The following is a 13,109-nucleotide window of genomic DNA, read 5'->3' on the forward strand; positions in this document are numbered from 1 at the left end:
TTGTGTACAATAAAGTGATTACTACTACTACTACTTAAATAATAATATAGGTAGTGGATTCTTCAGGATTAGTACAAAAATATAAACATATTTAGACATGGTTGTTAAAGTCTAAATTACTGTAGGTACTATCGTAACACTATGTCCAATATTGTATTGCTGATGATGAATAAGGTATGTATGTACGAACAAGTAGGAGTTAAACGCCCGCGCGTACTTATAGCATTGTGTTGTTATCAGTACCACAAAATGCCATCATTTAGATATAAAATTGAGCGTTGCATTGGCCTCCTGGTCTTCGAGCATACGCCACTTGCCTCAGTCCTGAGCTAATGCCATCCTAAAGTGACCCGCAATATTACATTTACTGATTAAACGTAAGGACGTTACATAATCAAGTTCAGATTATCCTCTCTCAAGGTCCTCCACAATTACCCTAACGTTTGTCACAATGCTTAAGCGTTTAAAGGCTTTCAGGAACTTAATTTCCGTTTTGATATTTTCCAAGTCATGCAACCGATTTCCCTGTCATGACGTCGCCAGTTCCTATATCGATTATGGAAATTTCAGTGTCTCAAGAGCTTAATATAACAGATCAATATGAGGCAACATAAATTGATAAGCAATTTCGAATTTTTTTGACTAGCCGTGGCAGCTTATAACATGCTCTTCTAATCTAACAGCATTAATGTAATATATGTACGAGTAGAGGGATTTAAACTATCTCTCGGATGTTTGTTTTGTTTGAGAAATGTATGTAATTTTTATAGAATACTTGATTCTCATAGAAGATCTGACCTGTCAAAACTCACAAATCTCAATACTTTCAAATAAAGCTAAAAATACATTTCTGCATTAAAATTTGTTTACAGAATTTTATATCATTGTGTAACAGAAATACAAATTGTAATCTCTCTCTCTGTGGTCGCTCCCTCATGACTGAGGATGGTGGTCCACCGATGTGGATGTTTTTATGATCTGCCTCCAACGGTGCCTGTTCATCGCGTCTCTGACAACCGAGCAAAAGTTGGTTGAGGTTGGGGCCCCTTTTAATTGATCGCTCCATCTTGTTGGAGATCGACCTCGGCTTCGTTTGCCCTCTATGTTTCTAACAATGATCAGCTTTTCAAATTGTAATAGCAGTACGATATGGGTAAAACCGGTTTCCTTGATGAGTTATCTTTCCTTTGCAGTGACGATGTCGATAAGTATGTACAATGGCGCTGACGGCTTTAAATGTAGTTACGCTTTAAAGATTAAATTTCAATTACATCTATCTCTTTGATAATGATAATTTTATCAAACATTTATCGGTCTGTAATTAGGAGATAAGTATTCACATACCAAGTTTCAGGCATTCGACATCGAGATCGTTCAAGATGCGTTTCGCTCTTGTTTTTGTGGCCTTTGGCCTCGCCATGGTTGCAGGTATGTAGGTCACATGTAGTTCAGTATGAAGTCATTGTGAAGTTAACACTTAATAATTATGGTTGGCTAAACTATTTGTCAATGAAATGGTGAAAATGACTGTCGATCTTGCATTGGTGGCCTTTGGCCTCGCCGTGGTTGAAGTTATGTAGGTAGTGTAGATAAAATATAGTTCAGTATGAAGTAATTGTGAAGTTACCACAACCGATTGGCTGAACTGTTTATCAATGAAATGGTGAAGGTGAGAGTTGTTCTTGCATTGGTGGCTTTTGGTCTCGCCATGGTTGCAGGTATGTAAGTAGGTCAAATAGGTATAGTTCAGTGTGTTAAATTATTGAAGTTTGTGAAGTAATAACACATAAAATTTTGGTAGAACTACAAACCCTTAACCGCTCTTAAATACTGCTGCAAAAAGTTGTGCTAAATTTATTTTACTTGAAAATTTATAAAGAATCGTAGCCAAAAAAGACATTGTAATGTTTTCAGCGGCACCAAAGAACATCCAGAGGATCGTCGGCGGGGAGTTGACGACCATCGACAAGTACCCCTTCATGGCTGCTATGTTGTATTCCTGGAACCTGTTGACGTATCACCAGTCTTGCGGAGGATCTGTACTCAATTCCAGGGCTATATTGTCTGCTGCACATTGCTATGTGTAAGTTATTGCTAAAAATACCCAACGGATAGGGTGGGAAGGTAACCCTTTTTATTCCTTAAATCTGCTGATGTACCACCAGTTTTCCGAAGGCTCAGTGCTCAACTTCAGGGCTATATTGTCGACTGCACATTGCTTTGTTTGTATAAGTTAAAGTCTCCTTTATCTCAAGGATAGCTGGGGAGGTGACAGGCTTCAAAATTTTCTTCCAAGCTTCTCACAACAAGTACCATATTTATATTTTGGTATTTTTTATAATTATAAATAAATTTAAATACACAGAATAATCAGAATATCACTAAAATTTGTGTTGTCACTGTTAGATAAAACATATTATCGCCACTATACTAAATGTTGGTAGTTGATAATGAGTAGTTGATAATTACTGATAAGTTGTGTTAAGTCTATAGGTATTCGTAAAAATGTTAAGGTTAAGATAATGAAATTTTGGATATAGGTAAATAAGGAACAAATAGGTACCTATGTTGATGCTTGAACTAGAGAGCATCGTGGCAAATAATGCTATTTAAATACTTAACTTATTTTTTGATGCTGTAGAGTCTGTGCGGAAAGAAGAGTCGTGGAATGTAAGGGGATCCATACATTCTACGACACATCTCTCTCCGCACAAACTCTATTTGTAGGCAAAAAGATACATCTTACTTATCCCGTGCTTTATCTTAAAATGAAATCAGTAAAATCGACTTCTGGCACCCAAAAAAAAATTTTATAAGCAATAATTTTCCTCAAACATCACATATTATTTTCATAGAACGCCTGTTTACATAAATCCTTCCACATTTCAGAGGCGACACCCCTCCAAGATGGCAAGTACGCGTCGGTTCGACCATGGCCAACAGCGGCGGTGAGGTCCACCACCTTCGCGAGATCTTCAACCATCCCGACTACATCCAAGCGACCGCTGGCTCTGACATAGCTATCCTTCATACAGAGACTATTATAGTGTTTAGTGATCTGGTGCAGCCTATGGTTATCCCTGGACGCAGCTATGATCTGCCTCATAATGATTCAGTCGTCGCTATTGGATGGGGCACCGTTGCTGTAAGTTGAACATTCTTTCAATCCGTTGCTTAAAAATAAGGAATGGAAATCATATAAGTACATCTCCGTACTCACGTCGTCCTTCTTCACTGTATAGGTATCTATTCTAGTACCTAATTATAGAGATATTGGTCGAAATAGTAGAAAGAAGTGTATATAAAATAACAAAAAAAAAGGATAAAGGGTAAGGGATAAGTTCGCCTTTGTACCTTTATTTCTGTAAATATTATGTAAACCTGTGTTGTGTACAATAAAGTGATTACTACTACTACTACTACTAAAATAAGTGTATAATCTTGGGTGATATTAAAGCACGACATCCCCAAACTAAGAATTCGGACAAAGCCCAACACTCTTGAACGGTATTCGAATTGTCACTACGCGGATCGGCATCAGTATGATAGTTTCGTTACGCGCAGATACCGGGAATTCTCAACATATAAAGTCGTTCGGAGCCCAAATATTCGGATAGACCCTCAAGCTGTAAAATCGAATGAAAGTCCTTTATTCCATGAAGCACACATGATAGGACTAACGGAACGAGATAAATCATATCAACAACAATACAAAATCGGGCGTAGCCACAAATCTGGCGCCTTCTAAATTAACTGTTGCTTTAACTGTCACTTTGAACCTTTTACTCTGTTAAGTAAGTAAAGATAAAAATGATTCGACACTGTTTAAAAAAATACTATTAAGATTAACATTTGTTTTTAGCCCGGCGGCGTGCAATCAGAACAGCTCCGCGAAGTTGAGGTTTGGTACGTGAGCAACGCCATCTGTCGCTCCCGCTACGGAGAGCTCGGAGTATACATCACCAACGACATGCTCTGCTCTGGCTGGCTCGACGTCGGCGGCAGAGACCAGTGCCAGGGCGATTCTGGTGGCCCTCTGATCCACGGAGACAACGTGATAGTGGGAGTGTGTTCGTGGGGAATGAGTTGTGCTTTGGCGAGGTATCCGGGAGTCAACGCTCGGGTGTCTATGTTTACTGAATGGATTCAGAAGACCGCTTAAAATGTTGGTCAATAATAAATTGTATTTTTTATGTTTGGTCTTTTCTTGCTATGAAACTAGATTTCGGTAGGGGCCAGTGCCAGTGTGATTATGACGCCCTCTGATCCATGAAGGCAATGTTGTAGTTGGAGTGTGTTCGTGAGGATATAGTTGTGTATTAGCCAGGTATCCGGGAGTGAACGCTCGGGTTTCTTAGTTTATTGAATGGATTCAGAAATCCGCTTAAATATTTGGTTTGTTTGTTATCTATTATGTCTTTAAAATATTAGCCAGAAATTGTATAGAAAACAGCATAAATGTTATTCTGATTGGATATTCTATTAACCCGCTGGCATACAAAAAAATGTGCCGCTTTAATTTAATTGCCAAGATATATTTAGCTCCCATAGACATGATTCAGGACTACGCCAAGTGAATTAATCACAGTAAGTCGGTTTTCACTAGGTTCAAGTCAGTGGATGCAATATTGTCCATTGGAGTCGGCTTACGTAGCCAATTACACAGTATGCCACACCGCCACCCTCTAGATAACACCTTCCGCTAGGAGCAGCGCCTCTCACCAGGACCAATATGTATTGTAAGTACAGCGCCATCGTATTTAGCTTTCAACATCGGAGGCACATTTTTTGACTTTACATCTCTATTGATTTTTTTTTAATTCTGATCAGTACGGTCACAGATTTTAATTGTTGATACATTTAGGGTTCAAGCTAATTTGGTTGTCAATACTAACGGTATGAAATGTCCAATGTAACATAAACCCTAAACGGCTCAACAATAAGTCTGTGAAAGTCTGGCCAGATATTGCACTAATAGAGACGAGTGGAGGAAGAGGGGGGAGGCCTTTGCCCAGCAGTGGGACACAGTGGGCTCTGAATAATAGACTAATAAATGTATATATCAGCTAGAACTCACAAATCACCAATTTCAAAAGCTAATTGTACTTGTATGAGGCAATTTTAACTGACACCAGTGACAGCCAGATAATATCTGTGAAGCTGTGAATAAATGATGAGTCTCTTACATGGTTATTATACTGCTGAGGAGGAAAATGGAGACTACGTTTTCATGGAGAAGCGGTCACGTGGCGTCATCCCCTTTCCTCTTTAAGCGACTTCTACTGTGCGGTAATCTACGTCACCCGCTTCTCCCCGCCCATTTCTCAAGATGTGCCTAATTGAATTCATCACACGTCAGTGTAGCCAAACTGTTATTGGATATGCCTGCAGGCTGCAGCGATGCATTTGACATGATCGTGAGCCATATTCGGATAGTAATAACAGGTTATGAATTGGATCTGGATTTGTTATGGTTATGATCTGTCCGTGTCAAAAAAGACATTTCATCAAACAGAAACCTTTTTATAGGTGGCCTCAGCATAATAGGTTCTACTTTAAGGATTTGACTTAAATGGATCGAATATCCGCTAGAAAAAATAATTTGACACTCCCTATTAGTAGAATTTACAGGTAAAACCTATGCTAGCGCCATCTGTAAAATACTTCCACAGGTCAACCTCATTTAGACATCATACCTTTGAATTGGCCTTCATTTTGGTGTTCATTTAGGACGGCAATTAATCAATTACAACTAAATTATTTTGCAGATTGCTACAATGCTAATTGTAGCATTATTGGGGTAATGCGATGCAAATTTTACGGTAGTATTAGTTTAATTAATACGTTGTATTCGTTTTATATTAAGTAAAATTTAAGTCACCTTGTTACAACTACATGTCATACAATAATAAATAAAGTTTGTGCATAGGTACTTTCATTTTATAAGGAAATTGATTAGTTTACTTACTCAGAAGTCACTCAGTGTTCAAAAGGTCGACTTAAGCCAACCCAAAAAACGTAAAAAGAGTCAGTTAACATCTAAGCATACATTTTCTGAAGAAAAACAAGCGCAAAATAAAGAATTTCATAATTGTTGAAACTGTTTGATATTTGAAAACACGTAAAAAATATTTGAAGTGTAATTATCAAAACAAAATAAAAAACCGGGCAAGTGCGAGTCGGACTCGCGCACGAAGGGTTCCGTACCATAATGCAAAAAACGGCAAAAAAAAAAACGGTCACCCATCCAAGTACTGACCCCGCCCGACGTTGCTTAACTTCGGTCAAAAATCACGTTTGTTGTATGGGAGCCCCACTTAAATCTTTATTTTATTCTGTTTTTAGTATTTGTTGTTATAGCGGCAACAGAAATACATCATCTGTGAAAATTTCAACTGTCTAGCTATCACGGTTCGTGAGATACAGCCTGGTGACAGACGGACGGACGGACGGACGGACGGACGTACGGACAGACGGACGAACGGACGGACGGACAGCGGAGTCTTAGTAATAGGGTCCCGTTTTACCCTTTGGATACGGAACCCTAAAAAGATGATGATTGGTAAGATGCATTAACTAGCCCTTCGGGTGGCAGCACCTCCGGTTGAACGGTAGGAGAAATGGCGCGGCCATTTTTTTTAATATGCCTCGGCGTGGCAGAGGCCGCGAGAAGGTTCGGTCATAACAAGCCCGTAATTGGCAGAGACCGTCTCGCGGCATTTGTGCGACGCTGCATTTCGCGCCTAAAATAAAACCGTTAAAAACTATGCCTTGCTTCGTCACTCTTGCAAGATGCATTCGTCAATAAACAAGGATGCTATTCCCTAACGGTCGAATTCCCGCGTAAAACAAAGTTTGTTAGAAATGACGTGATGTTCCTGCCCCACCTCGCCCATTACGCGCCGACCGTCGTCGAGCCGCGAACATTCAAACGGAATACGCACTGATAAAAAGTGAAATAAACTGTGTGAATCGTGTTAAATGTATTGTTTTGTCATAAAGACTGCTTTTTCTACAATCAATTGTTTTATTTCGTAATTATACGTATTTTTACATGAAGGTAAAAAACATTTGGTAATATGAGATTAGAACAAGTCTAGCATAATTCACATAAATAGAATAGAATTCATTGGTATAGAATCAAATAACCCATTTTATGCTGAATTCAGTGATATGTAGTTTGTATATATCATTCATAGATTTTTTTTGGGAACGGTCATATTTCTAACACGCGCCAAATTCGCGATGATCACCCGTTGAGGCCCCGCCACTTGACGTATATTTTTCCAAAATGGCTGCGCCTACTCAACCGGCTTGTTATGTCTGTCCGTCTCGCGGCCACCGCCACTTACCGTAGAGACCTCGAGGAGGACAATGTCACTCGAAGATAAGTCATAGCATAAGCCCAAGTAAAATGAAAATGTCAAAAATAAATGATTAGATACACAATTTTGTTAGGTCATTCTAATTAAATTTTCCCACAACCATACACACATTTTTGAAACTAGGCAATATCATGAAAATGAAAACGTTCATTTTCATGTGTCTAATAACAAACTGTTTCAAGTTTATTTTTCTACAAATATGTGGCGCTCATGTGTGCTAAAGTGATATGAATTGTTATTTCATTCGGAACGATTTATCAAACTTTTAGCCAAATTGAAATATTTGGAAAGAGGTTACGTTATGGAATTTTGATGGAGTTATTTAAAAACACAAATAGAGAAATGGTTCCTTAGAGTAGTGTATTGTGTAAAGTGTTGTTTATGTTTATTTTGCATCCAATAAAATGAATATCACTATAAATGAAATTATGACCCATATATGCGAAGCTCCTTACGTCTAGGATAGTAACCCTGGTTACAAAGCTGGAGGTAATGGTATTTTTTTGTATGGTTTTCAAAAATATTAGTTCCTCACCTATGGATATTTTTATGTATAATAATTATATCACAACATAATCTTTGCTTACTGTGATGTGTGTAAATTTATCCCATAATAGTTAGTAAATACAGTAAATACAAATTCTTCATTTACATGTAGCGGAAATGAGAATGTTAAGATGGATGTGTGGTGTGACAAGAATGGATAGGATAAGGAATGAGTATATAAGAGGAAGCCTGAAAGTTGCACCCATAGTAAAAAAAGTAAAAGCGAATCGCCTAGCGTGGTATGGGCATGTGATGCAGAGGGATGAAAGTCACGTGACAAGAAAGGTATTATGAATGAATGTGGAGGGAATTAACGGAAGAGGAAAACCGAGGAAAAGGTGGATGGACTGTGTGAGAGATGATATGAAACGAACGCAAGTGAATGATGAGATGACGGGCGAGAGAGAGGTATGGAAGAAAAAGACATTCTGTGCCGACCCCAAATTAATGGGATAAGGGCAAGCGAATGATGATGATGACAAATTCTTCATTTAGGAATATGTAGAACAGTAACTGTGTTACATTTATGCTAACCCCCACAGTGGGCAATTAGGCGAAATCTGTCCTGTGAGGGAAATTATTCGGTTTACAGTAATAAAAAAATCGGTCAGTGACCACAATGAGATTTGAAAAAAAGAAAAACGTTTTAGTTAAACAATAAACAATTTTGCTTATTTAAAAACCAGTCATTAATGATAACAGCAGAGATTTTTCATATGAGTATCGCGTGGTCCACTTATGTTCGTTAACACTTGGAATCATCCAATACTATGTAAACAATCATCTGACTCATTTGTTATCAATACTTTTAATCCAAACATGAACTCCTTTAAGATAATTAGTAGTGGTCAATATCTATAATTACTTTATTAATTATCTTATCACAGGTATAAAAGACAAGTTCGGATTGATGACACTCCGTTGTGTTTAGACAAGATGCGTTTTACTTTGGCTATAGTGGCAGTTTGGCTTGCCGCCGTCACTGGTAAGTAATAAAGTGTTTTTAATTACTCTATCTACAGGTACTGCATTACATTTTTTTGTCATTGTTTTTATTAACTACTTTTGACAAAAAACGAGTACCAAAATGATCAGAGGCGTTACTTAATTACAAATTAAATTAACATATCGTGCGGTTTGATTACATTCTTAAATTTTTAATTATTTTTTCTTGAAAATTTCATTACATATTTAAAAAAAATATGGGGATCTCACTCTCAATTGCCCCAAAATAGTGAAACAAAAAATACATCAGTTTAAGGGTAATTTTCAAAACTTTTGTCTGACATTGAGTTTAATTAACAAATATTTACTTACTTACGCACTGGCAAAAATGAACTTGGCCACTAACAAATATTTATAAATATTATTTTGTCGGCAATGGCCGTTTTAATAAGTAAGCGGATCCATAGAGCAAGAGCAAACCCATCCCTGTATGAATAAGTGCTTCGACTGAAACAAAGCCACATGCGGCCTCGATGGATGATGCCACAGGTAATTTAGAATACCTACGACATAAAAACCTAATTTTTCGTTATGAAGTTTCTATAAATAATTGTTTGTTTCTAGCGGTGCCCAGAAACCCTCAAAGGATCGTGGGTGGCTCCGTGACCACCATCGAGCAGTACCCGTTCGCAGCTCCATTGCTGTACTCATGGAACCTAGTCACCTACAGTCAGTCCTGCAGTGGCACTATTCTCAATACTAGGTCCATTCTCTCGGCCGCACATTGCTTTGTGTAAGTAACAGCAAAAGCTGACAGTTTATTCTTACTAAAAAACATTAGCCTTCATAATTGGTTTTCGACTTACCGAATGATAATAATTTTAAAATCTTTATCTTACTCTGCTGCTTTAGGTTGCTTCACAATTTAAGAAATTTATTAGATTAGTTACAACAATTATTCAGCTGAACAAATCAATTAGGATTCAAAATTTGGAAACCCTAAACGGCATTTAAGCACACTCTTCTTAATACCTCATAAGTGTATCTCAAAAGTGAAAGACGACATGACGAAAAAAGCTGTAATGTATGTAAAATTAATTATATCTAATCTTAATTAAAAAAAAAATTTTGTTTGTTTTTCTGTTTTAGAGGTGACGCCGCAAACAGATGGCGTATCCGCGTGGGCTCCACCTGGGCCAACAGCGGAGGCGTCGTCCACAACGTTAAATCCATCCTCATCCACCCCAGTCATAATACCAGAACTCTTGACAACGACGTCGCTCTGCTGCGCTCCGCGACTACCATCTCACAGAGCTATCAGGTAAGTTGACGTTAATCGACATTAAATGACGTATCCACGTAGTTTCCACCTAAGCCAATAGTGGCGGTGTGGTCCACAACGTCAAATATATCCTCATCCACTTCAGCCACAGCACCAGTACGGTTACCATCAGTTTGTCACTGACGTAAACGCCGTCGAGAACGTAATTTACTTTCTATACATCCCGTTTGCACTAATATGCGAGTGCGAGCGAGATGTATAGAAAGTAAATTACGTTCTCGACGGCGTTTATGTCAGTGACAAACTGATGGTAGCCGTACTGGACTCTTGACAATGAATTTGCTCTGTCGCACTCTGCGACTACTATCTCTCAGGTTTATCAGGTACGAGTTAGTTAGCGAGTTGTGCAATCGGTTAGGTTAGGGAGTGAATGATCAGGTAAAAAATATTATAAAAAAATCATATTCAACTGAAACAAAAAATAAAAAACTATAAAAGGTAAAGTTTTTTGAGCGGTGTTGTTTTCTACCGGTGTCTTTCTTTTAGAACTTAGTAAAAATATTTCTTAGTCACAATCAATAGTTACAATGTGACATGCAGTTGTTATCTCACTACATTAGATTCTATATCTAAAGTTTTAATATCTTTCAGTTTACACAGAATACTTGCATATATTATTTGCCCGCACAGGCTCGCCCTGGCAGTATCGCCGGCGCGAACTACTACTTAGCTGACAATCAAGCCGTGTGGGCAATAGGATGGGGAGCAACTTGCGCCAGTTGTGCCGGATCCGACCAGCTTCGACATGTTCAGATCTGGGTTGTGAATCAAAGTACTTGCAAGAGCCGCTATCTTGAGGTAAGGTCCCTAGTAGAGTAGCTATAGCTGCTTTGCTTAAACTCAACTTATGAAAGTACTTTTGTGATCTTGAACATCCAATATTAAAATTTCCAATTTCCAGGTGGGCGGTAACGTCACCGACAACATGCTCTGTTCCGGCTGGCTGGACGTGGGCGGGCGCGACCAGTGCCAGGGCGACTCGGGCGGCCCCCTGGTCCACAATAACGTGGTGGTCGGAATATGCTCGTGGGGTCAGGGTTGCGCGCAACCCCGGTATCCTGGGGTCAACACTCGCGTGTCTCGTTTTACGGCATGGATCCAAGCTAACGCCTAAATAAATCACTAATAGAATAAATTAATGGATTTGCTTACTATATGCTTTTTTCTGTGACATACTTAAAATTTAATTATAAATATCAGCCATTCAAAGCTGGATATAAGCCTTCTTAACCTGATTGCAGGTCCATCTTGTAAACTATATTGTAAAATATAATGGATTACAAACAATGTTATTGGTTGATCTGATTTCGCATTGTAAATCTTGATTTCGCATTGTAAGTCCACAGCCACACAGCGTAGCGTTTTTCTTTATTTGTTAGTAATAGTTTTGCGTCGCTTTTTCCTCTTTCGACTCTCAGCAAATATTTATTAAAAAGATGAGCTCAGGGTTATTTTTCAAATAAACGAGGAAGTTGCTGCTTTGCTGATAAAGCCGAATTTATTACTCAATGTTACGTATTTACTTCAAGACTATTCTTTAATCTATTTTAAAAGGACTTACTAAATAGGTAATTGAAAAGGTTTCTGGCTATAGACATTCGAAATAATCACACACTATACCTATTCTGTTAGACACGATATCTTTTCTGGGTTCTCTGTACATTACCGACATAGTATAAAACGTTTATTACAAAGTTTGTTGGGAACGTCAATGGTTGCTGCAAGAATTCGCAAGATCGTTAAGAAACATATTGGCAGACTGCCAACTCTGTTGTTAGGTAGTGCAGATCACTTACCCACTAGATGGATTATTGTTGATCAAATGATAGTTTTATCTTTTTCCTCAACATATCAAACTCAAGTGACAATCACAAACAACGAAATAAGTTTCTGGCCTGAGTAAAAAGCGTTATTTAATAAATAATTATTACTAATTATTCAATTTATTTATTCAGACAACTTATTGGCCTTTAACATCAATAATTTATTTATGATGGATTAAGCAGCATCTATAACATAGTGGCACTTACGCTTATATAAATGACTATAGTACCTAAGTCCAATGTCATGCCTGGTGACGAAGGTGGGAAATCAAAGCGCTGGTGTCCCAAACTACACCTATCAGCATTATTTTAATAATTTTAAAATGCATACTGTTTTTACCCATGGGTGTGTGTGTGATTTATTAATGTCTCTCCAAATTTCAAGACCTATGTTTTCAATGCGGAACCCATTGGAGAAAATCTCAGTGTACAGTTATCTACCAGCGCGTTTCCCTTGGAACTAGATTGGCACTCTCCTAATGGATTTCTTGTTTATTTTCTTAGTTGATATTACCTGGTTACGTAAACATGATCTGCCTCACCGTATGACAGTCGTATGAGCTCTCACGCTGAAAGGCTTCTAGAACATGTACCTGTAAGAGAAAGGAAAACTTACAATGAAGTTATAACATTTAAAGAGCAGAGGTAAGGGTAGATAAATCTCCAACGCAGCCGAGTCGGGCATGCTGCCGGATACCAGACCGGCAGTATCCAATGAGGATTACCTCCACCTCTGACAAAAAAAAAGAGGTAAGGGTAGATTCAAATTTAACAATTTGTTATGGGTTTGATACGACCTTGATGGTCGTCTTTGCGCTCATCTTACGCACGATTTTCACTTCATTTTGCGTGCATGAATTAGCGTGTGCGATCTTCAAGGTCGGATCAAGCTCAAGGAAACAATGTAAATACCTTGATAAAGCTTTGTTTTGAGAAGCTTATTAAATATTTTTTCTCCTTTATAGACTAAGAGAAAGCGATGGAAAAAGGTACTTATATCATTTTGAAGATACCGAAGCTCCATAAATTTGCTATTATGTTATCCTTATTATCAGAACCGGGCATCTG

At 38.1% G+C, this 13,109-nt stretch overlaps 2 protein-coding genes and 1 long non-coding RNA gene across 8 annotated transcripts in view; 2 read left to right on the forward strand and 1 right to left on the reverse strand.

Moving 5' to 3' along the window:
• Positions 1-13,109, forward strand: part of LOC134789644 (uncharacterized) — a 369,764-nt gene that overhangs the window by 205,895 nt on the left and 150,760 nt on the right. The window lies entirely within an intron of this gene.
• The window catches only part of LOC134789635 (solute carrier family 12 member 6), a 509,818-nt gene that overhangs the window by 175,905 nt on the left and 320,804 nt on the right, over positions 1-13,109 (reverse strand). The window lies entirely within an intron of this gene.
• On the forward strand, positions 1,357-11,372 carry LOC134789569 (transmembrane protease serine 9-like). The gene is made up of 10 exons (XM_063760138.1): positions 1,357-1,428; positions 1,915-2,083; positions 2,890-3,145; positions 3,863-4,156; positions 5,769-5,800; positions 8,819-8,916; positions 9,501-9,669; positions 10,026-10,197; positions 10,849-11,016; positions 11,120-11,372. Exons 1-10 carry the CDS (start codon positions 1,380-1,382, stop codon positions 11,330-11,332), a joined length of 1,620 nt encoding a protein of 539 aa, XP_063616208.1. The 5' UTR covers positions 1,357-1,379; the 3' UTR covers positions 11,333-11,372.

Source organism: Cydia splendana, chromosome 4, assembly GCF_910591565.1.
Source record: "Cydia splendana chromosome 4, ilCydSple1.2, whole genome shotgun sequence".
Classification (NCBI taxonomy): domain Eukaryota; kingdom Metazoa; phylum Arthropoda; class Insecta; order Lepidoptera; family Tortricidae; genus Cydia; species Cydia splendana.